The sequence below is a fragment of the Schistosoma haematobium genome, chromosome ZW (assembly GCF_000699445.3).
Source record: "Schistosoma haematobium chromosome ZW, whole genome shotgun sequence".
Taxonomy (NCBI): Eukaryota; Metazoa; Platyhelminthes; class Trematoda; order Strigeidida; family Schistosomatidae; genus Schistosoma; species Schistosoma haematobium.
Window position 1 is genome coordinate 45,337,743 of NC_067195.1, and position 27,706 is coordinate 45,365,448.

The 27,706-nt window shown below is 29.8% G+C and overlaps 1 protein-coding gene across 1 annotated transcript in view; it reads left to right on the top strand.

The window, feature by feature from the left end:
* RPS6KA1 (Ribosomal protein S6 kinase alpha-1) overlaps positions 1-27,536 on the top strand; it is a gene marked incomplete at both ends in the record, with an annotated part of 50,915 nt that extends 23,379 nt beyond the window's left edge. The window contains 5 exons of the mRNA XM_051218766.1: positions 7,095-7,184; positions 13,297-13,455; positions 23,240-23,401; positions 24,391-24,585; positions 27,528-27,536. Of these exons, the coding sequence (XP_051071609.1) occupies positions 7,095-7,184; positions 13,297-13,455; positions 23,240-23,401; positions 24,391-24,585; positions 27,528-27,536 (615 nt within the window). The remainder of the gene's footprint in view (positions 1-7,094; positions 7,185-13,296; positions 13,456-23,239; positions 23,402-24,390; positions 24,586-27,527) is intronic.
* Between the last annotated feature and the right edge of the window lie 170 nt (positions 27,537-27,706).

A 27,706-nucleotide genomic window follows, 5' to 3' on the forward strand; every position in this document is an offset into this window, starting at 1 on the left:
TTATTTTAATTTCAGCTAACTGAATCCAATGTCTTCAATTTCAATAAAGCCATTTACTTGTTATATATTTGTTTATTTTAAGTAACATTAAAACACCTTTTTTTAAAAAGAAGGTTATATTTATTATATCACTACTGTAGCATCAAGTTTTATCATATAAAGGAATGATATTGTAATCTTTCGAAATAATTTTTTTCAAAAACTATATAATACTGATAATATATTTTATAAAAATGAATAGATCAGAACACTACCACTGATAATAATCCTTCAGTTGATAAAAAAGGTCACTGTTATTTGATAATTTTCATTAATTTTTTGGTCTACGTACTAAATGTTTCTTAATTGTTCCAGTTATTGATCGACAAGAGAATTTTTTTTGTTATTTTTATCTTATGTCCATAGTTATTTTATTTTCCCAATCCTATTGTAAGTAATTTCATATTTCACAAGACAATATGCGTGAATGTTAAATAAATGAATTCACATGAATCGAAGTAACAAAATAAGGTCAATTATTTTATTTATCAAAAAAATTATCCTAAATTTTAACTCATAATCTTTTGTCATTTTATTCACAATGTCAGAAAAAAAATGTTTATTTTCCAAAATACTGTTATTGAACACTCATATATGAGACGAGGTGAGGCTATCTCAAATCTCACAGGGAACATCAGTCCTTTAAATGATACAGTACACCTTGCTGGTGAGTACTAACCAGCGTGAAACATTAGTCAAGTGTTTACTGCCGACTAACGTGTCAACCTAATACACGCAATATTGGATACCGTGGACTAATGACCATATTCTAATTTGGTTGATCGAATTCATCACTAAATAATATTTATGAAAACACGATATTAGTTATTACTTGCTGATCGATCAGCTGTAAACTTTATATAATTTCATACCTCTTCCTTTCAATATTTATTACCTGGCATGTTACGTTGCTTAAATATTCATAAAAACCTGTTAACATTACATTGATTAATAGAAATTATTGTGTCTATGGATTTTACTCGAAAATTGAAAATGATTGGTACACGTTATTAACCAATAATGTTTTTTATAACACACGATGTATGCCTTACACTCATAATATGATATTCGAAGAAACTTATCAATGCAAGAAAACCAAACTGTTCTATCAGCTTATTAAGTTATAATATGTTAATTATCATTCGTGATAGATCTGTTAGTTAACTTTATGTCTGTATTTATTATTCTTTACAGTAACCACGTGATTATATATTTCTATGCAATAATACCGCCAAACATCACAACAACAATTAACATCTGATTTCTCCTTAAAAAAAAAACCAATACATTTTGTACCTGTACAGAATATTCGTTAATATTTTTCTTTATAAACAATAGTGTATTAAAATGTGGCTGATAATTTTGTTCATAATATTATTTTCTTTTGTTTTAAACGAGATAAATTTTTTTTACTATTAATAAAAGACATTTTCTATAACACGAAATAGAATATTTAATTACTTTTCACTAATTTTCGCTATTAGCATATGTTTTTTTTTTGCATTCAAATGCCTAACAACATCCAGACACACATATGTCTTATAAATCAGCCAAGTAGTCAGTCAATAGAAATATTCAAGTTGTTTTATTGTTAAACAATGTCTTATTTACGAAGGAATTTCTTTATAGAACCAGAATCATGTGATTTTGAGATTCATTTCATACTGAAGATTAAGAAACTCTTGATAAATACTTCAAATTATATATATCAAGTATTGTAATTGGAAAATTATGATTGTTTTTATATATGCTCACACTATATTTGATCTTTTAAAACTAAAGTATTCGCATTATATTCATTGTTTCCCAAACAAACAATATATTCTTGTCATTGCCTTATGTCATGGGACTTATTGGCTTTAAATATGTAGGATTGTATTCAATGAGTTGAAACATTAAACTATAATTCGTTTCTATTTATTTGTAACTAAGGTTTCACTATGATTATATTGTCTATAGTAAATCAGATTTGTTGGTATTTTTCAAATATATTTCAAATTAATAGTGAAATAATGACATATTTGTGTTATTTTAATGAATATACATTGCGACTTCTGATGTTTTGCGGCTTGGTTTCAAATTACATGTTCACACAGTATTTCAATAACTGAAATAAATTAACACAAGTTCAAACTACCTAATGCTCAGTTTCTTTGTAACAATCAGTTAGAACCTTAGTAATAATACTTATATCGATAATTAGCTATTGTGAGCAACTCTTGCTACATACGGACTTCCATTGTCCTTTTACGATGACTACATGATTAATTGTTTTGTTTTTATTTCTTATAAATTGTTGACTTTTTATGACATCAAGTTACGTTTCAAGTAGTAGATATTTCAATAATTATTATAGTTCTAATCGTAAATTGATCTTAGTTAGACAACCATTGATAGCCTAAAAGCATTAAAAGGTCGCTTCGTCCTAATACGTGGCTCCTCATCAGTAAGCATTTACGACCCCCTATCTGGGAATCGAACCCGAGACCTTAGGTCTCATGCGAACCCTTAACCTTTAGACCACTGAGTTGGCATCGAATTATGTCCATATCTAACTTCAGTCATTTCACGCTATTAATCCACCGTCGTCCATTTGCATTCGAAACTATGAAAATTCTACCACCTTTACAAACTTCTGTATATTACTTTCAATCGTTATTTGCTTGTTGTTTTTTTCCGAAACTATTTGCTTAAGCTTATCGAATTCTGGATTACTTTTTCTTATCATAATAAAACAAATAATGCATGTATTTCAATGAAAATTTTCACTTTCATTTTTATGAGTCGTTTCTAAGTTTGATATGACGGACAAACTCCATGAGATTCAGGTCTTACATTCATTTATATGCTAGTGAAGAACCTACAGTCATTAAATCTTTCAATGCAATTTAATTATGTTTATTTTTATGTATGACATATACTTTCCACTTGTTCTGTCATGTCATTTGTACTTCCATTCGTATTAATTTTTGACTGTTGCATAACTTTTTTGACAATTGGTACCTTTATTTAGTTTATGATATCTTTGTTATTGATTGAATAATTTCATATTTTCTTATACACTACTTCATGTGTATTCATTCTGAATACGATTGTACAGTTTCAGTAAATGATGTCGTTGAGGAAACATTTTCATCGCTGAACTCTATTCATTTGACATTTGGTTATTCATAGGTTTTGTAGCAATAACTCGGTCATTTCGAGAAGTTGTCGCCAAGTCAGCATGTTTTGATCATATGAGTTCAGTGCAATCGACTGCATAATTCCTAAATCATATAGTAGTTGTTTTTTTTTCATTTCAATAGTTTCATGTTTTTATTGCTTGTGTATTTAACATCTTGTCTTTCTTATATGTATGTTTTTAATTTCTCAATTCACACAGTTCATCATGATCAACATCACTAAAATCAAAACATGACTGTCATGAATTTGCTTGTATCTTCTTTCTATTTTTTTATTATTTTATGATTACTATTTTTTTTATCAGATGTACATTTTGATGAATGCCAGATATAAATATCACAATCGAAACAGCATGTTTGTTAATATTTTTTGTTAGTTTATGTACTATAATTCAAAATGAAAAGAATATTTATGTACGTAAGTATAAATACAGATATATATATATATATTGATGGTGGCACTATCTTAAATACTCATAACATGTATATTTGCTAAAACTAAAAGGGTCACGTAATAAAAAGTGAAAAATAATACTATACCTTGAACCGATTGATAGACAGAATTCATATGTAAAATGTTCATCAGAAAATAAGAATTTTATCGCGGTTATCATGATAATAATCATAATGATATAAATAACAATAATCATTAATATCATTCAATATAAGAAGAGAGGTTAATCCTATTAGATTGCACTGATAAAATTTGACTTTTAATGACGTTGAAGGTAAATAAAATAGTTATGTCTATCACTTTTATATAATTAGGCTAAATTACATTAAGATGATGCTAATCGCTTCTGCTATACCGAGATGATGTAATATTGCACTAATATACCAAAGTGATATGCACTTGATATCTAACTGAGAAATTGTCTTCATTATTGTGTCCATTGTCAATAACATACAGAAATTTAGATTTAGTGACTTCAACTTCACTAATTGTCAATTTTGTCAGTATTTGTTCTTCGATTGACATGAAATCCACTGCTTCAAATTGATAACAAAAATATTCATTTATGCTAAACTTATAATGTAATCCAGTGTTATATAATACTGATGAGAAGCCTCATGTTAAGTGGAAGCGACCTCTCAATGCTTTTAGGTTTACAATAGTTGTCTATCTGTCAGATTTTTATTTATATACTATTAAAATAAGGGGGCATTGAAAGAGATTTACTGATTGTCAAAAAATCAGTCTGATTCAACTACTCAATGTATGTTAGTAGGGACAATGTAAGCATGACACAAATCAAATGTGTATTTAATATAAATAGATATGTTGTGTGTGTAATACAAACATATTAATTACTATGACCTTTTGAACAATTTCTGCTGATAGCTTTTTCTTTGTATGAATTTTATCAGTATCTTTTCTAAAAGTATCGTTTCGTTGGATTATTTATACGATATTAGGTATAATTACATTTCTTTCACATTGTTTACTATTACTTAATGGTGTAAATACTAAACAAATTAAATAATTTTAAAAACTTCCATATTGTAAATTCGAACAATATTGTTTTCAGTTAGATACTCTAGTCTTTAATTATATAATAGTATTTATATGCATTGGTGAAATTATTCAACCAATCAAAGAGGTTTGTGAGTCAATGATAACAGTGGAAAGGTTACGTAACGCCACTCATCGAAGAAATAATTTTTTTAGTGACGTAATGACTTTTAAGGTTGAAAACTAAGCGAAAGTTATCTAAAATACTTAATTACAATTGTTTAAAGCTTGAAAATAAGTCAAGCAATATATCACATTAATTTTGTCAAAAAGCCTGTCACTACATACTCAGCGCCAATATCAAACGAGTGGCCAAAACGTTTATAACTTTATATTAGTATTTTTCACATGAATAACGTTCGTTGGAGTAAACTGACAATTTTTCATATAATTCCTTTAGTTGTTACAGCTTTGTAACAAATCGTTGTTTAAATTATTTGTGTCCGTCTGTCAAAGATCTTTGTTTGTTTCTTATATTCTCTGTTAACGATTCATACATATGTTCTCAGATTGTTAGTTATTGATTCGGTATATTTGATACTAACTTGTTTTTCCGCAACTATTACGCATTATCTTGCCTTGTGTTTTCAATTTTCCTAATTTCAACAAAAGTCAGTTTTACTTTGTATGTATTTCATTCAGAAACGTTGGTTGTATTCCCCCCACCACTTTTCTGATTTTTTTTACTCAGCTGTAAAAAAAGTGTTTAGCCAATTTTTTGGCTGTACAATTTTAGTATAAGAATGGGGATTTGTGAAGGTTATAGTAATTTTAATAGTTGAATTCGTGAGTCCATCTAAGCTAGACCACCATTGAAAACCTGGAAACACTGAACGGATGTTTCTTTCTAGTATGGGACTCCTCAGCAGTGCGCATCCACAATCCGGCAGGCAGTACTCAAACCCAGAATCTTCGGTCTTTCTTGCGAACGCTTAACCTCTAGACCACTGAGCCGGCATCCAACGGTGTTAATGTCTAACTTCAATCAGAATGGTTGATGCGCACTACTGAGTAATGCCATACTAGAATGAAACAGCCGTCTAGTGCTTCCAGGTTTTCAATGGTGGTCTAGCTTAGATCGACTCATAACTTCAACTATTAAAATTTTATTTAGATCAAGTATCGTTTGTTTCATCCATAGTTTGTAAGTAAAATTATTGACACATTTTTAAAATAATAGATGAACTTTAGATTTCAGGTTTAATTATGTAAATATGATATTTTTATTTTAACGTTAAAATGTTTCCTAGGAATTTTACGCCTTCTATATATTAATTTTTTCTCAAACCTATTTTTCATTCCATTTCAACAGTTCACTTTGTTGAATTAACTTTTCATTAATTTAATATTGTAAATGGTATTCTTAGAAAAATGTATTTATGTACAAAAAAATATCATGCATTATATTCTTCTGGAATTATTAATTTAGAAGTATATACTTTATGTGTACTTTTGTTTGGGTATAAATATGCGAAATACGTTATCATGCTGTTTTGTACTTATATATATCAGAAATGAAAAGGAAGTGAATAATGATGATGAAAGGAACAGCAAGTGTTCCAGTTGTTATATTTTTATAGTTGTTGCAATTTTGTCAATTCGGTGCTCAAAAAATATGTGCCGGTTTATTAAGCATAAGGTCAAATAGATAGTGTAAAGTTGTGAAAATGGCATATTTTGTAGCTTATGAATGTTATCAATGGTTTAGAATGTTGGTTTTTTTAAAAGTTCCACTTTAACTTTAGAACAGATCAACATTCTGTCTGATACACATAGGCATTGTCCAAATTTACCGTAATACATTATATAAGTTAAAAGATGAATAGTAAAAAAATAAATGTAATATTTTGTAATTTGTAACGATCAGGACTAAACATTGAGGATGTATTCCTAGAATAAACTAAAGTTTACATTGTGTAAGCTTTTCACATGTAAATAATTTAACTATGAGAATACAACATTAACAAATAAATCGATTATGAATAAGGAAACTGACTCGGTGGATTATACGTTTTAAATTACTAAGTTGATGTCCTTTTCAAAAGTAAAATCTTATGTATTGATAACATAAAGGGTTTGTGAATAATGTTCTATTTGAGAATAGTTTATATCGCAAACTGACTTGAACTAGACGTTCGATAAAAAACCAGGAGATTTTGAAGATCCGTTTTATCGTAGTTACGCGTAATCCCGTTGCTTGAGAAACGTCCTATCTTATTCCATATATATTTAATATTACAAGGTATTCTTCTCAAAGTGAGTATTGTGTTTATATAGATATGTCAGTGTTATAAATATTCTCCTTATTGTTCAAATTCCATTTAGTAATTTGCACACTGTTACTTTGTTTAAACATTCAGATTATTGATAAATCAAAACGGGATGCCCGTGAAGAAGTTGAAATATTGCTTAGACACCATAATCATCCAAATATTGTTTCCGTTCGAGATGTAAGTTCGTCATATTTATTCATCATTTTCCATAATACTATTACGATTATCAGTTAATTTAACTGTTAATTTAGTGTACGTTTATTCATTTTACAACTAGCTGTTATCGCATCGCTGGCGTTGTCTAAAATGTAAGCTATTCCAAATCACATTCCATTTCTATAGAGTGGTTAATAAGTGTGAATTAGTGCAAGTTATTTTGATGTAACTGAGATGAAGCGCGAGACCTGAGTTTTACGTTTGTTGACACTTGTCAGTGTGGAATATTGGGATCTTTAAAGTTAATGATTTTTACTTTCGTACTAGAAGTTGGGTCGTCCAACATTATAATTTAAAAACGTGTTCACTTTAGTCTAAATGGCTTAATGTCAACGCCTCTGACAATGACGCTGGGTGACGTAAACTATGATATCATAATAAATAACGGTTCCCTCTTAAAGTCCAGATACACTATGCTGATGGATCTCATGAGAAATGCAAGACCAATATACAGTGCTTCATGTTGATTAGTTCCAATCAACTTACTTTAAAAATAGTACATTTAGTGTCAACTGCTACAGACTAGTAGCTGCATTGAACCATGATCGATAACATTATATCGAAACTTTGGACAAACTTATGATTGGTCACTACTTAATGATCAGTAAGTGAACAAATACACTATCTTTACGGATTCTAGTTCCTTTTAATAACATGTTTCACTGTATTTGTTGACGACCCATTTTTTCCACACTTGATAATTTATGCTCAGTTCTATTTTTAACTGAAGTAGTAAGTCCCATTATTGATGAGTTCACATATTAAATAAATGTGTTACTGATATTTCTTCTTGAGAAATAAAATATATTTCACTCTTAATTAAATCTAATCATTTCTTATAGGATTTAGTTTAATTTGTATCTTTACTCACATGACTAGAAAAAGAAAAGTAGTCTTTAATTATTCCGCGTAAAAGTTAAAATTAGACAGTGTTATAAAGAATTCTACATATGACAAGTTGCATATTGTTTTAGTAAAAGATTAATTAAACATATATTAAAAATTTGAACCATTGTATGGCGAATTAGTTGTCTGAAAGCTAAATATTTTCTACTAGACTTAAAATGTCTGAATTCTCTCCCTGTGCTAGTCGTGGTTCCTCATTGTTAAAGAATTCCATACTTCGATAACACAGATGTTCAGTGCACCTCGGTTTATAATCATTCACAAATCAACATTAATCTCCGTAAAAATCTCCAAAACATTATTCAATAGTAAAGGTAATAATGCTACAAAATCAATGTTGTGACTTTATGTTCGGCTTTTTATCACGTGATTTATCCACCAATCAAAATACGACTTATACCATCTTAGCACTGTGCCAAATCAATGACGTTCGACCGGTATAGGCAGTCTAGCGTCCTTATTGGTCGTATGTCCGCCTAGCCCGTCCACTTGAGTCCAGTACACCAAATATTAGCTTCCAATATGCGAATCGAATCATTTATTTCAGACATACTGGGTTTATGTATCAACCAAACAGACCGCAACGCACCATAAAATAGGAAATAACATTTGTACACAATAAAGCCAAAAAAGTGGCTGTGAACATGGGAGGTAGTAGTCAATAAACTGAACATAGCTTAAGAACAGTAAATCGTACAATAATAAATTATAGGTCAGAATAAAGCTTATAATAAGGGGAATATAAATATACATAATCGAGTTATTGAATAGTTATACCATAAGAATGTATAGATCATATTAGTCAATTAATATGTCTCAGAAATTACTCGTGATTTAATCTTCGCTCGGATATAACAACCAATATCATAAATAACGCGATGAATTGAAAATACTTTTTATAACCTACAAATTCTTTTCATCATCTTTTAAATCTGTTTTAATTTGATATAAAAACAAAGAATTTTTTCCATTTAATTTGATAAATAAATAAGTTAATAAAAGTATACGAGAATATTCACCTTGTAAGTGTTTTCACCACATTGTGACAGATTAATTAAAAAAAAACCCAGTGTTATTTCACTTTCAGCTGATCATTAAAAGAATATCTTTTGAATCTAATGATAAACACCTTATTGGTATGATTTGTCTTTTTTACTATTATACACAAAGAAATATTTATTAAATTTTAATGTAAGGACTCACTAAGCCAAAAAAAGACAGTTAAAACATATTTCATTGTGTTATCGTTCTTTTAAAGATTTTTTCCACAAAAAATTAATCAAATATAGAGTATACTTGATTACTTTTGATAACGTTTAGAAAGTTCAATTATAATTGATATAAAGTATTCTAATAATGGCTGGTTAATTGATTTTCCTAACATAAAATATCAACCAATCGGGATTTGCTTGAATAAATAAAAAGTATTTCAGAAAATTTTAAGCATAAATTAACCATATATATATATATATATATATATATATATATATATATATATATATATATATATATATATATATATATATAATGTTTAATAGTTTATATCACGAATTGACCTCATTTAGACAACCATTAGAAACCAGAAAGCGTAAATTAGTTTTCTCCTTCTAGCATAGTACTTTCCAGACTTGAATATCCACGATTTAGGCAGAGATCGAAACCATGACCAATGCTTCCTTGTTTCCTATAATTGTCTAAAGTTATTTCGTTGTGTAAAGGATGAAACATAACGATTTCTACAAACTCCACCCATTGTGTTGATATACTGCCTTTATTTTTTTAAAAATGATAATATAATAGGCGAATTAAGTGATAGTTTACGTGAAACAGATCAAGTTTATCTTTCTATTGATTATGAAGAATAAGTTGTTTTCCCATTACTTTGATTCACAGGGATATATATGTTTTACGTAATGAAATATCTTTTCTAAAACATATTGCTCGATAAAGACAAAAATAATCAGTAATTGTGCAGTCAATGTTTCAACAAACCTTTACTTCCCCAATCCACTACACACATATAACAGTAAAAAATAAATTTAAGAAATATTTGACTATAGACTACTCATCGTAATTGTTTAATGTAGGAAATAAATGTTTATTCTTTGAAGTTGGTAATAGCTCTGAGAACGCAGAAACATAAAATCTAAACGCAATCAGTTCAGTATGTGTGGTACTGTGTGGAAATGTTTAATTTTAATGTCCTCATTAAATTCACCAACAAAAGGTCTCTTGATTCAAGTCTTTTACATACCGACTAGTGCGTATTACAGAATATTTGACAACCTGTTTTAGTAGTGAAATATATAGAAGCCGATTTAGAAAGAACATTTGTATATGACACTTTATTATTGTTTGAATAAATTGTTTGTTACACAACTATCAGCGGATTTAGAAATAGGCTTCCAATTACAATTTCCTTGAAAAATAAGTAACCTCTTTATACAACGTTTCTCGTTAGATATCTAAACAAGTAACAATGATTACAGAATTTATATTAAAATTATAATTATAAACATATGTAAGACATCCACAGTAATAGTGTGGTGAACGAGAACACAAGTGGGGAAAACCAATTTATTATTCAATGCGAAATTACAGAGTGCTTCAGTAAAATATGAAAATCATACATTAAGTACATCATTTGCACATCTTTGTGTTGTCCTTTATCTACTACACTATTCCTCTAATTCCGTTTTTATTTTAATTGCTCTCCGATTTGCTTTGTGTTCTCTTTAATTCAATCTTCTGCTCCCAGGCATGACAACTTCCGATCGTGGCTACATACTACTTACATCTGACAGCATAAGTAGCATACACTACAATATCATCAGTCATTTTTAATAATTATAAATAAGTGCAAATAAATCCATCTTGTATGCTGTCAACAAATTTACACGTTGAATTGCATACCAATGATAGATTCACTATGCATAATTAATACAAATCAACCGATAAATCAATCAATGATCTAATTTTGAGTAGGAAAAAAGATTTTAACCTCTTAAGTTTCAATTTGATATGGAGTGTTTTGGTAATTTGTGTATCTAAACATTTTAAATCATACTTTATATTTACTATTAGTAGACGATAAGTAAGATTAATTGGGCAAATTTGAACAACTCTTTCACTCTTTAATTGATTTGAAATAAACTATAAATCTATATTCAATTGATAATTTATTAATGTGAATAGAACTAGCTAATGTATGCAAATGACCTTAGTTTGTTTAGATCAACACCTTTACATTCTATGCAAATATTATTTTGAAAATTATATTAACAGTATTATTGTCTACAAGAAATGTGGTAATAAATATTTACTATATATTCACAAAAAAATTAATGATAAATAAGAGTTTTAAGAATAATTATTGTTATGAAATTGTATATTGAAGTATAACAATTAAAGATTAATAGTTATGAATTAAATCTCACTTATAACTTGTTCAGAAAAAATTCTTTCGTTTGACAGCCATCATTAGACATTTTGCAGTTGACCTTCTTTGTTATATACCAATTTATTTAAAGATGAATAAAAGTACCATTTTAAACATAAACAGTAATTTATTATTCATAAGGGTTTATATTTGGTCATTATTGATATCTCAGATTGAAATTTTAAATTTGTTAATGCATGTACACTTTGAACAAAACCCTCGATATTCTCAGCATTAACAAGTATTTTCGATTTACATTTTTATATCATGATTAAGAGTGATATCCTGGACCAATTTTCCACTTTATTTAAAACTCATCAGTTGCATTTGTCAGACTTCTAACGTTAGTATACTCACTGAGACTAGAATCTGATAGCTAACGCTTTAAAATTCATCTTTGGATATCAACAATACAACACATAATCGTTTAGGAATGATGTATGTGATACTTGGTTAGTGTGTTAGTAGCTATCCAGATTTGACAGCTTCAGGCTAACTTGTTTATTTTCAAAGCTTTTTCTCGTGAGCAACAAATCATTCTCATTATCTCACTCTTTTATCACTTCATAGTTTTTAGAATTTATGTTTACAACAGTTTTCGCTAGAGGATATTAAGCTTCATCTGTGTACACAAAAACAATTTGTTTACAGTCTAAACTTAGCCAATTAATTCTTAATTCATTCTTCAATTTCGATAGTAGTATTTTTTTTTTCTTAATACCATTACTGCCTACCTTTCATTCTTAACTTGTAACTTTCCACTTATTCAAATCAACCATGTTTACCTCTTTTAAACTTCCTAAATTTATATAAACTGTACAAATACCTCTAGATTTATAAATCACGTTTTTTTGTAAGTTGTTTTCTCTTTTCCTAGTACAGCAAAACTGATACAATGGGGGAATAAAAATTTTTATGTTTTTTCCTGTAATGCTTCTATAATACGATAAGACAACGGGCGATCGAGATGATACTACCACCAAATTTTTTACTAATTAGGATAGATTGATCCTCTGTTCATAGACCGCACGATAGGTCAGATAGATGCAATATTCACAACCAAGTGTAGAGGTCTAGGATATAGACCAGACAATGCTATAACTATAAAAACTATAACAGTCAACATTCAGTGAGTTTAGAGTAGAATTCAATATATAGGAAAGAAAACCATGGAAAATAAATGATCAGTAATTTGTATTTGTTATTTCACACTCAATGGCCAATCACATTTATTTTCACTATCCACACACCAAATAATTAGAAAGTAAAGATGATATCCAGTTGGATTCAAGGATCGTTTGATGTGCTAGCTTAGGAAACAAACAGTTTAACTTTCAACAACTAGATCGCACGTTCTCGTTCTGCTAGGCCTCCTTAACTTTGAACAAATTGGTAGTATCACTAGCTCTTACACTTAAATTGTGGCTGAAAGTTGAATTTATCCTTAGTAAATGAGTAACGTTAGCATCAAAAAGGGATAATGGTAATTCATATCTACTTAGAAAACTCCGCTAGTTGAAATATATCTTAATATTGATATTTTCAAGTTTTATTTGTGGTAAAGCGTTGTTATATTAATTAAACAGTATTATTTTAAATCACTTGAGTTCATACTCTATTTCGTTTTCTGTATTGCTTGTTCCAACAATCTAATTGTATCACTAGCCTTCAAAAACATTAGAACCATATATTTATTGTTTTTCTTTTACTTGTTTTTCTTTCAATTAGGTTTATGAAAATGAGAATTTAGTTTATCTTGTTATGGAATATTTAAAAGGTGGTGAATTATTGGATAAAATTTTCCGAGAAAAATTTCTTTCTGAACGTGAAGCTAGTAATATCACTTATGTGATTGCAAATACTTTAAGTTATTTACACAGTAATATGGTAAGTTGGCGAATATTTTTTAAAAAAAATATTTAACTTCCAAATAAAATTATTCTTCGACTTGTTTTTTGACTTTCTGTATAAATATTTTGTGTAATCTTTTCAACAGTTCACTAGTTCTATGTGTGTATATATACTGTGCGGGTCGATGCTATACAACACTAAAATAAATACTTGAAAAAAATCCAAACACTAGTGAAATACTGTTTGTACAAAAATAGAACAACATTTATTAGACAGTCTCTAAATTTGTAAGATAAAGTAGAAAACCTCTCAGCTTATGCATGTTACTTGAATGCATTTAATGTGAATTTATTATAACTTCATTTCACATTCATTAGTTAGTGTATAGTACAATTACAAATTTTCGTTACATTCATTTCGTGAATTTCATCGAACGGATTTATAGCATTTTCTTAATTTATGAACATTTGCGTAAATCTTTCATCACTTCTCTCTTTTTCTTAACAAATTATATTTCGTTATCTCCAATTGTCATCTTTCAAGAAATGTTATTTAAATAGCAATGTGAATAGGTTGGAGGTTCATTCACCAACCAGTCCGTACCATTTTGTTTTATGGCTGTATAATGTGGTCCTTATAATTTTTTATGTCACAACTATTTGATGATAGATGCTTCAGAAGCTTTTTCCGAGATATAGTTAGATCTTCAAGTGAGTATTGGTAAAGTGAAAGCAGGTGACTGGGTAAAGATGAATGTGAATGTTCATCGACTGTAGTCCTCGGGACATTTTCTACGTATACCCAACAATCGAACATATCGGTCGCTGTGAGAGCTGATGTAAGAGTAAGAAGCACGAAAGTTCTGAGTGATCGAATCAGCTTGTGGCAATAATCTATAAAGTTAATAATTGTTGAATAGAGCAATTTAAGTAGGTATAAACTATCTGCTTATGACTTACCGAATTTTCGTAACTAACGATTAGTAAATTAAGGTAGATCTTTTCCAAGAACATAATTTCTACTAGAATCATATTTTCTATACTTGATGTTTCCTCATACCTCCTAACTGTTTGTACTGATATTGCCGTAGTATCTTGCTCTTCTAACGTGATGTGGTATTGCAGCATGAACAGATGCAAATATTTCCCAAGTTCTATTTTACATATAACTGACTGTGAATAGTAGTCTCAATTCGTAAATCTTGTTTTCATCATAAATAATTTTATTTTTGTATCGACCAAGTCCGATTTGTTGATTTTCTTTTTTCCCTGATCAATAATTCTAATAAGAAAAACAACTGCCAGTTGTTGGTTAAATTCTTCTATTCAACTAAATGAAATAAACAGAAATGCGACCATCATGTTTTATTGTCTCAAGTAAACAGCAACTATATTACATTAACTTTCTTTATATAGTTATCAATACATTGAGTTCATTAAATTGTTTACATTTATAAGCTTTTAAATTGTTTGCTATAATATGTTCATACAGACATATAATGAAGGAATATTGATTTACTCAATGAGTTAAATAATTCTAAACAACTTTCTGCAAAACATTCATGAAAAAATATAAACTGAATAGTTTAATGCTGATGGGTAAATAACATCAATCATAGAAACAAACAAAAAATATGTTGGGCAGATAAATGTTTTTTTGAAAATCCTCTTTAAAAAAGAATTCGATTTTATACACTAAGTATCTGTAAACGATGATGTACCATTGTAATAAATATACACTTGGGTAGGGTAAGGTTTAAGGTAGGTTTTTTATAATGAAAAAATAGCGTTTTACAGACCTCAAAGATGTAGAAAAATAATATTCACTAATGAGGTATATTCTAAGTTCGTTTTAGGATTCTAATTATCCTAACTTTTGACGATAGTTTCAGATGTTTCAATTTGTTCTGTAATTGTTAATGTCCAAAAAAAGATAAATTTTTTGTTATATCCCAATGATTAAAACGTTTTAGTCCTGACGTTTCGTGACTAAATGTGAGCCACTTCTTCAGAGTTATTAAATAACCGAATTAAATTCCTACAAGTTTAAATAGTACAAAGGAAACAATGCAGAATATTTTTAGTACAATCAAAACCACAATAGATCTGAATGTCAGTGTCAAGTTATTCTTGGTCAACGTGAATCTTTATAACCTGTCACTGTATAAATTTGTACTTTGGAATATGGGAACCAAAAATGTATGCATTTGTAATATGAAATATTGGTATTGAAGACGTATAAAATTAGAGCTTTCTATAAGACAAGTAACATACTAAAAATGCTTTAGTTAGAACAAAAGATAAGATCTCGTTCACTTCCACAGAAAATTGTGTCGGCAAATTAGTCTGTGTCGATTGTGATACATTCTACATTGAAGAGTCTTCCCGTGAGATTTGGACTCATACCAAGGAACACTTAACTTACATAAAAAGACCTAATAATTGGAAAACTTAAATTAGCAATAGAAGTACATGCTATATATCAAAACTGTTCAGAAAGGCTTTTACGACTATAAAGAGAGGTGAATAACCGAAGCGTTTCACATAATGCTAAATCCCTCTACCCTAATTAAGAAAGAAGGTCTGAATATTCATCCAATCTGGTCTGTTTATCCAAACGTTCACATCTGGTAATTAAAATAACCCACTCCGTCAATCAATAGAAATAATGAAAATTCAGCGAAGAAAACTTTCTTTTAGACGAAATCGTTTACTTAAGCGATACATTCGTATCTATAGTTGTATAGTCAAGTCAAAAACGTATACACTGCTGAGGTGTTGGTGATTCACCAATTCAAACCTGAGCTGTTCGTTTAAAAACGATACATCCAACCTCTCATCCTTCCTTGACCATAATACCCTTCTGTAACGTATATTTAGCATACAGCTCTTAATACAAAACCACATTTGACCTTATTTATCTTTTAACACAACCGACACATACACACTAAATTTCAACACCACTACATATCGCAAATGCGTACATTTTTCATTCCTACATTATAAAGCACACTTTTATACAGTGACAGGTTATAAAGATTCACGTTGACCAAGAATAACTTGACACTGACATTCAGATCTATTGTGGTTTTGATTGTACTAAAAATATTCTGCATTGTTTCCTTTGTACTATTTAAACTTGTAGGAATTTAATTCGGTTATTTAATAACTCTGAAGAAGTGGCTCACATTTAGTCACGAAACGTCAGGACTAAAACGTTTTAATCATTGTGATATAACAAGAAACATTTACTACAAATTCCCTACTGAATGCTTAATTTCTTTGGAACGATCACGTCCAACCTTGGCATTGATACTTGTTTATGTTTAAGTTCTTATTACAAACATTATATCGTCTATACACTTCATTCCCAAAACACATTCTGCATTCTTCAAAGTAATTCTTTAGTTACTTTAATACTTTGATTATTCAGTTTATTTTGATTTTTATGTGTTCATAATAATGAATTGCCATGTTAGGATAACATTTAACCTGTCATAACCTTATATGTTAGAACCGTTTTTCGATTTACTATTATATATATTCTTAGTATATAATTAATATGTAACTGGATTACTATGTCTATATAAACCGTTTTTCAGAAGCTTTCGTTTAACGAATTAACTGTTGTCATATGAGTTATTATTGCTAATTTATTGCAAATCTATTACTTACATATTACCTTTTTACAGCCACTATTGGTTTATTTATTTATAATTGTGATATTTTATTTCACAATACTATTTAGTTCAGTATGTTTGTATGTAAAGTTACATTTGCTTTAAATATAATAATATAGACCGGCTGCTGACTTCTCTGTTGACTCAAGATAGGATATGAGGAAGGGTTTACGAACTATGAGCTAAGCTGTAAACGGAAGAACAGACGCAGGATAAAGGAAGTTATATTTGAAGTTTCGATCGGTTAACTGGATACGTAATCTTTATTAGCTTTTCAAGACACAATATGACTTCATTCCTTTTACATATTTTTAAGAGCTTATTACATATGGCTTTAAAAATATTGTTTTTGATTTCGTTGGCTGTAAGTAGGTAGTTATTTATAATTATTATCAACATTGCATGTTCTTCTATTTTATCGACTAAAATGCAAATATTACTTGATTCATAAATTCTCTTTACAAAGTTAAACTTGTCTGATTATACAAGCGTTTTAATAATTATATTAGTAAAATAAATTTTTTTTTGTATAACCCATTTCTCATAAAAACTTCAAAATAAAGGAGCATATATTTAAGGCATATCGAATGAAATGAATTAACTTCAACCCACATGGGTTACTGTGTTTAATAAAATAAACACTATTACAGTAATAAACATACATGTATTTTGTAAAAAAATATAATAAAAGAATAATTTTGATCTGAAATGATCATTCATACGAAAGCAATATCACTATATTTGCAAGGGTTCAAAGATTTTATTAAAATAGTCATTTATATTTAGAATGTAGCTTTCCTATCCAAAAAGTCAAAAAATGTTTATTTCACAGGTTGAAATCATGAGTCAATTGAAGCTAGACCACCATGGAAAACCTGGAAGCACTGGACGGCCGTTTCGTCCTGGTATGGGACTTCTCAGTAGTGCGCATCCACGATCCCGCACCCAGCGGGATTCGAACCCAGGACCTGCTGGCTTAGCGCGCGAGCACTCAACCACCAGACCACTGCGAAGCCAGAAGGTCCTGGGTTCGAATCCCGCTGGGTGCGGGATCGTGGATGCGCACTACTGAGAAGTCCCATACCAGGACGAAACGGCCGTCCAGTGCTTCCAGGTTTTCCATGGTGGTCTAGCTTCAATTGACTCATGATTTCAACCTGTGAAATTTCTAAAATCTCCACAAAACCCATTCTGATAAAAATGTTTATCTTTGATTTTAAATATTACTGTATGCAGTGAATCTTTTATCATTTTCTGGCCTTATTTTATCTAGAATTTGAATTATTGAAAGAGTTGAACTATATTTGCCTCGGTAGATTATTCCCGTTTATCTTTTCCTTTTTTGGTTTTGATTTCACTCTGTTTTTTTATTACCTCGCAATGGTATCGTTCTTTTTAGGTATCAATGCCAAGGTTTGATTTGATAGTTTCAAATAAATTGAGTATTGGGTAGAAATTTAATAATAAATATATTTTTGTTATATCTCAATGAAGCAGTGACCAGTGGATTTCAACCGAGTCTGTTGTGAGATAGTAACTCACTGAACACAGGGGTGGATATATCGCTTAATTTCGTGTATTAGTTGAAGTTAGACATTAGCACCGTTGGATGTCGGCTCATTGTTCTAATGGTTAAGTTCTTGCGTGCGAGACCGATGGATCCTAAGTTCGAACCTCGTGAGCCGGCATCGTGGATGCGCATTGCTGAGGCGTCCCATAGTAGAAAGAAGCGACCGTCCAGTGCTTCCAGGTTTTCCATGGTGGTCTAGCTTCAATTAACTCATGATCTCAACTATTAAATATATCCCAATGAGTAGAAAAATTATATTACTAATGTTTCACGACTAATTGTAAGCTACTTCTTCAGGGTTAATAAATAAGCGAATTAAATTTACACAAGTTTAAATAGTACAATGTAAAATGCGTACTATTTTTAGGTGCCTTATTCTATCGAAATTTTATGTGAATTATTATCGGGAAAGATTAACAAAAAAAAACAATGAGTTCAGATAGTTAATCATAGCGTTTGAGATTCATCTTCCGAATGAATAAATAATTCTTTTTTATATAAAATAGTCTTCAGTGAATGAGATTTTATTGTAAGTTGTTCACCATTTATTAGTTTAATAAACGTCAACGACAAAATATAATGGGAAAGTGATTTTGGACATTCGTTGCCTTTTACTCAATGATTAGAAATGTGTTTCTTATTTTCTGATTGATTGTTTGAGGGTAGAAAGTAACTTTTTAAACTATTCTTTTCGTTTAAAGTTAAAATATATTAGGCTCAATGCTTAACCAAAAAAAGCAGTTGCAGTGAAAATTCTGATACAGAGGTTTAGGACAAAGATGAACAAAGTGGAAAAATATTTTTTGCTACTAATTTTTTATTGTAGCTCCATATCAATACATATACACATGATTTACAACAAGAAAGGCGTTACCAGTGGAGTTCAGTCATTTTGAGCATGAAACAGTTATCCACTAGAAACACTGGAAGATGGCAGTGCGGTATCACGAACTGACTAAATTTCTGTTTGTGTGCTGGCTGGGTGGTCTCTTGAGATCAAGCGATTGCTCGCAAAACCCATGATTTCAGGCTCAATACCTGATGATGTCACTTATGTGCACTGATGGTCTAGCTAAAGTCACTTCATAATTTAACGACTATGAAAATAAAGTAATATCGATTGATTAGCAGTACTAGAATTTCTCAAGTAATTATAAAAATAATATTAAATGATTAGCTTAGTGATTAAAAGAAATATAATACGGTAAGTGTACTAAGCAAAGTAGCTATTTGTTAAAACATAATTAAATGGCTCCCAGATTGCATAATATTTAATAAGAGGGTCGATAAAATATTTTGATGAAAAATCAATTTTATAATAGTCGTGTAAGTATCAAGACATGAATATTGAAATTATTCAGTAACTTGAAACGTGAAAAAAACGTCAAGAATTTTAATGGAGTTATACTCGACTAGTAATATTTTATTATTGTAAATCATATATATATGAGATGGTGGAAATTTTTAGCTCAGATGGATGATTTTGATGGAGTTTTGTTCTCTGAGCTGTATAGTTTGGTTGTGTCAGCTAATCTCCATCCCATTGGTCAGTTCATTTGAGGTCTGCATCTTACACTTGATGGTGGAACATGCTGACGAAGACACTCATGAAGAAAATACAATTGTTCTCGAGTAAAAGCCTACCTTTTGGCGAAATTCTCCCATTTTCGAACAACGCGAATCGTACCATGCTCATATGATTTTGAGATGGTGGAGATTTGATGGTTTGATCTAACCATCCAACTCAAAGAACAAAACTCGATCAAAACATATGTTTAAGAAGAGTTGGATGATGGCCAGCAGTGGAATCTAGGACGCGTGTCTCGTCGTATTTAGGACTCGTCAGTTAGAGGTACCTGGACTCCACTGCTAGTTATCATCCATCTCTGCCTATATCCTTGTGACTTTATAGCATTATCGAGACAATCCTCACGCTATGCATGTATCCCAGAAAAGCCTAATAATCCTAAACATCACTGGGAAGATTTGAACAACCAATACAAAAGATATATATATATATATATTTACCCCAGTCTACAGCTATGAAGAAAAACTAGTTAAAAAGTAATACCTTTTAGTTACGTTGGTCTGTATATGTAAAATACAGTCGTTTCGTCAACAAAGTCATAAGATAAAAGTGTTTAATGAGTAAAATAAACGAGTATTTGTCATAGGAAAACGTATTAATAATAAATAGAATACATTAATTCATAGACTGTTTGAGGAAATATCGATTTATTGCTTAACTTATCCTCATCATTCATGCATAATATGTGATGAGACATTTTGGTTCACAAATGTTTCGTCTATGATCTTTACTTTTCATACTATTAAACAAATATGTAGTAATAGTAGTAGTAATTTTTCGTTTTCTATAAACTCAGTTATTGGCTTTTTTTATTATGTTGTGCGTTTTCAAAATTATTTGTTGTTATGAAGTTTCGAGTTCACAGTATAGATTTCTAGTGCTTTATCGTTGTGATAGCATAATGTGTTTAATTTTATAAATTCTGTCTTTACAATAATTAATGAATAAATCCAAACGATTAATCCGGCTGTAATAAGGTGAATGGAATAATAATATGAGTAACGATATTCAGACGTGATTCTAACAATTCTTTTTTTAATACTCTGATTCGAATCCCTTAGCAAGCATCAGGTCTCCCAAGATTTAGGTATACACTGTTGAAAAGTGTCAACTAACAGACCGTAGTCCAGGATTTCTTGTTTACCACATCCAACCAACTAACAACTGGTCATAGTACACGTAACGTTAATTCACCTAAATTGGTGATATCACAATTTATGTAACATATATAACAAATATGGCATCGACCACTGCCCATCGATCAATCTGTTGTGCTTGTGTAGTCTGTATTTTTTGATACATCACTTTGTCTTGTGTTAGCACGTATCACTTCAGATTATCTTTTAAAAAAGTGAAAATAACAAATATTGCATTCTACAGGTTTTGTGCTGTCTAAGATAAATATTTTAATCGTGAATCTCCCATAATCTTTCTGCACAATGTCATCAGTACATAGTTTGAAATGAAGTGAGTATTTAGAATTTCTCCACAATTAACTAACAGAGTATTCTGTTGACATGGATTTTGATTGCTTACTGTCGTTTACTGTTATCGTTGTTTACATACTTATTTTGAATGTTTTCTTCTCTGGCTTAATCTCTTACCATCCAGCTCGTTAAATAGAACATCTTCCTCTGAGCTTTTGACTCACATCCTCTCATAGCTTACATTTATCTATCAAAACTAATCTCTCAAACCAAAAATCAAAACAGTGTATCTTTTTCCTTGATAGACATAGTGCGTGTATTTTCGATCATGTGAACATGAAACCATACATATTTTAGTCTTGTAACGATAACTCAAATATCATTGCATTAACTTGTAGTTTAGTCATCTATCTCTGAAGGTCAATGTAAATGTATGTGTAGTTATTATACTCTGTAAACAATATAGTATATAGGTATAAGTTGTAGCCATTAAAATGCAAATAAGTTTTTAATTGGAATGTAATAACAGTTCATTTGAAAATGAGTTGACCTGTTCAGACACTTGGTTGTACAACACGAAGTCGTTTCCTTTTTAATAGAATTGTGTAAACACTATGTGTATTTTGTGTGTATGTGTGTGCTGTATAATCTAAGCTAATGAATATATTCATAATATATACACAATACAAGCATTTGTAACAAATAATAGGCTTTCATCTTGAACGAAACTAAATCATTCATATAGATTGTTACTGACAACTTCATTATGCTAATGACGATCACACATTTGAATTTATAAACGCAACGCACTAGGAATATCTCTTGGGAAGAAATTTTTGTAAAGTAGTATTAACAAAATGGATAATTTATTTCACATTTTCAATTTATGAATAATTTCAATAGTTGAGATCATGAGTTAATTGAAGCTAGACCAGCATCGAAAACCTGACTCATGATCTTAACTATTGAAATTACTACAATCTCCACAAAACTCCTTCTGATACTTATGAATAATTATTTCGGTAAATCTGTTTTAGAAAAACGCGTTTCATAAGCTGAAGATTTATAAATAGCCTAAAGTTTAAACTCCCTTTACAAATTCTGAATTTTGTTCCTTACGGAGTCGTAAATACAAACTGCTGAGGATTAGTCCTACACGGTGACGAAACATCTGTACAATGCTTCTTGGCTTTCAATGGATAACTTACTTAGGTCGGTCTGTGATCTCAAAAGGCGTAAATAATTGTGTTTTATTTGATTTACTAAATAGACAACCGAAATATAAATTGTGATCAAGAAATGTGTTGAATATTTTGCTTTCTGTGATATAATATTGAATGTATTTTATGCCTTTTTTGAAAATAGATTTCATCGATATTTCTTCAGTCTTATTTATGGGTTTAAACCAATAGGGTAAATGAATTTACTATATATACATATACAAAATACTTGAAAAATCTTAATACATTACATTACATTACGTTGATGTCTGTATAATTATTATCTACAAACCTATTATTACTCCATATGTATATAAATATCCCCTATTTTGCCAGGTTGTCCATCGTGATCTTAAACCATCCAATGTATTATATGCAGACGATTCTGGTGATGCATCTTCCCTGAGAATATGTGATTTTGGTTTTGCAAAACAATTGAGAGCTGAAAATGGTCTTTTAATGACACCGTGTTATACTGCAAATTTTGTCGCACCAGAAGTAAATTGCTTGACAGTTTTGATTTTTTTAAAATCGTATTTGTGTTTAATTTGCTTTGATATGGAACCATCAGTAAGAAAATTAAAGCTTTATAATATACTGCTTATTTATTCACTTATTTATTTAGCATAAGATACCAACCCGGTGCTTCTAATGTTCATGTTCACGGTGGTATCTGAAGATCTTGGAACCGACCCCTTTGTGTGATCTAGGGTACATTCTTCTAAGGAGTCCTGCATTGAGGCGAAGCAGCTGTTTAATGCTCTCTGGTTTTCGTTTGCACACACGCTGGAATCAGTCTCTGGCAAATAAAAACTGGCAATTTATTCAGACATTTTAGTTAGTTTTAGAGAAGATTGGACCTTGGTTGACATATTCCAGTCAAGGATAACTAATAAGATGCCCGATAAACGTGAAGGACCAGCCTTAAAAAAAAGAAATTGAGAAAACAATTAACACTAGTCAGTTTGTATGACATATTGGTGTATTGGTAAAAAAATAATCGAAATGAGTTGGTTGTTAGGAGTTAATCACTCTGCGAATAGTCTAGTGTTAACTTCAAATCATTTAAATGATTTCAGTTCGTCTGTTTTATTGTTTGTGGATCCTCCACATCCATCAACTCGCTTAAATCGCCGGGCATTCGATTTTTGTTCCCTCAATTACGTAAACAACACCCCCGCCATGAGAATGCAGTGTGTAGGACTTTTTTAGCAGTAATTTTATGCACGTGGCCATGTTAGAGCATTTAAAGAAAGAGAGAGAGCTGACTCTCCCCACTCTTGTCCGCACCAGGACATTTGTGGGCTAATAACTTTTTATAAATACACAAACTACTTTATGCATGTATACATCATTATTTACTATTATTATTATTATTACGTTTTGAACTAATTTTCACTTGTGTATGTATCACTTTTCATCCATTTGTATATCTTTACTCTTCTTATATTTTTTTTAAATATCATCATCAATGCATAATAATATAGGTGTTAAAAATGCAAGGTTATCATGCTGCATGTGATGTATGGAGTTTAGGTGTATTAGTGTATACAATGTTATTTGGACAAACACCATTTGCAATTAAACCAAATGAATCATCTGAAGTAGTTTTATCACGTATAGAATCTGGTCGATTAGATTTAATCAATAATAATTGGAATAAAATATCTGATTCAGCAAAAGTATGTATTATAATTTATTTTTTTTTAAAAAAGAAATTATGTATATACGTTTTAATATATATATCACAGGTTGAAATCATGAGTCAGTTGAAGCTAGACCACCATTGAAAACCTGGAAGCACTGGACGGCCGTTTCGTCCTAGTATGGGACTCCTCGGCAGTGCACCAGGACGAAACGGCCGTCCAGTGCTTCCAGGTTTTCAATGGTGGTCTAGCTTCAACTGAATCATGATTTCAACCTGTGAAATTCCTAAAACTCTCCACAACACCCATTCTGATATATATATCACTGTACAATTGTGAAATGAATGCATAATGTTAATTCAATTCATTATATAAATGTGAATAATTTATTCTAGAAAATGACATAATATAAACTTTATTGTGTATATTAATTATTCTTATTTCTTTCAAATCTTCAAATCACATGAACTCATTATTGAGGTGAAAAACAAAAGAAATTAATGCCAGAATGATGCCTTATTCAACCATTATTTAACTAGTCAACATTAATAAATAACCTCCATTCTATTTTCTGAAGGAAAACACGCAAACACACACACGCAAAATAATAGAAATTATGCATAATGTCTATAATTTGGCAACAACAACAAAAAAAAAACAATCAAAATGCATGACCTGATTACATCGAACTAAACATATAATTTAATTTCCTTGTTTCTTACTTTTTCACCTATAAATCAATATAAATGGTATTGTTTCGTTTTAAGTCGAGATGAAATGTTTTGTTTTAAACCGTATCATTAAAAACATTCAGTCAAGTTTGGTCACTTAACAGCAAAGACATTTTAAATCAATTATTTCATATATATATAAAATTCAATTTGAAATACTTTAGATTATCCCGTTGTTGATACTATTTTTTACTAACATTTAATGTCTTTTTTGGCATACATGCATACTGTATGGATTCTTTTGATATAGCCATTATGACAGAAGATAATATAGAATAAATAAGAAGGGGCTAGTAGTGGTATCCAGGATTCTCGTTTCGTTTCATCAGGGACCCGTTATATAAGCGAGTAATTATTTGGATTCAAAAGCTAAGTGAATAGTCGTTGGTGAACGGTACTAGATTTACGTTTTAGAGTGAACACCAACCGTGAGCTGCAGGCAAATTCATCTGATAAGTCATTGATTGAACAAAATACATGTCCTTGATTCCATTGCTAGCTACAATCCATGCATTCTATAGTCTTATTTACTCTTATTTATTTTAAAATGATAATTTCCTTGTTATGTTTCATCTGAATAATTATCGCATTTACATGTACAGCTTCATGATATGTTTTAAGATCTTGATAATATGGCGAAAATTATGAAATTTACACTTGATAGAATCGTACACTTAAATACTAGATAATACGATAAGAGTACCAATAGACCTGACAATAGATAATAGGATCGACTTACGAAGTACTAGACTAGACACTAGATTATGTGATATGCATAATACAATTATCCCATTAAGAACCAGATATTAGAAAGAACAATAGTTTATCGACACAAGTACAAAATAGTCAAATGTAAGTTAAATCCCAGTGGAATGAACATACAATATTATATTGTCTCATATATGTATGTATCCATCTTCTCTCACTAACCAATCACATCTCACTTTTACCGACACATGAAAAGTGATGATGTATTATATATATATATATATATATATATATATATATATATATATATATATATATATATATATATATATATATATATATATACTGGAAAATCTTCAATTAAAACAATTTTCACTATCCCGTACAATACCAGTCAGCTGACTACCGATAACATAAGTTATTCAATGCCTTCTATGAAAATTTTGACCGGTTTATACATTGTTAAAGAGGAAACAGAAAATATACAACTAATATTAGTAATACCAGTAGATTAGACTAAAAGGACAATTGTTATTCACATTTGTAATGTAACATTCACTGCTTTTGGGTTGATTGTTCACTCACTATATATACAGAGATGCGTCTTTTCCAATACTAATGAAAGATCTTATTCATACTGTTAATGCAACTGAATTATACGTATTTTCCAAGATTTTCCTTCTTTATGTGTCTGTATAAAACACATGCCCAGTAAGCAAAATAACTCAAGTGCCAATAAGTTATTGTTTGACGAGAAAATGTATGTCTATAGTGAAATAATGCACTTTTCAACTTTGTGATATTTTACATTCATAGTTTTGTTGTTTATGTTGTTATTGCTGTTTGTACCAAATTATTTAATAACGTAAATGTTTCGAAAGTCAACTGTTTATCTACTCTTCATCTTATTTAATAAAATGAATAATTTGAAACGATAATAATCTTTAACCTCATCTAAAGTATTTATTGACGGGCTAAATTTGTCCGTAATTTTTGTGAGGATTGTTGGTGTTTTCTAATGATTGCTTAGATAAATTGAGTCCATGACAAACTATTCTTCATTTTATCAACATTTATCTTATTAAAAAATATTCTTGGGATACATTGTTTTCCATTCTACACCTACAATCTGTATGAATACACTACCAGGACTCTAATTTATGGACTAACTAATCACATTTAAAATAGTGACTCTTCGATATCTGCACGAAATTCATTTATCTATCTGACTAAATAACATTTTTTTCATTATAATTGATTTCCATTCGTAATAAAAACCCTTACTCTAATTCCTAAGTCCTACTTCAAATTCCTCACATCAATCTAGAACTCTATTTAAACCATAATAAGTGAGCGAAGTTTCTCAAGTCTCATTTATAATCATACATAGGTCGTTTATAAATTATAGTTTCATCAATGTAATTTTTCCAAATGTCACAACATATTTAAGGAAAGTAAATTATAAACTAAATTTTCTATCTTAATTTCTTGATAAGATTGATTTTCACCATTATAACGTGTTTATAATTTAATTGTTAGAGAAGTTGATTTAATTATAGCAAATGTTGACCTACTCTATTACATATTCTTTCAAATAGTTATAGATAAATACCAATTGTTTATTACTATTATACTTATATTTCCAATAGAATCATTTACCTCATTACAATTTGCTCTGCCAACGCCGTGCTTTCGCTGTACTGAGACTCTTCATTCCG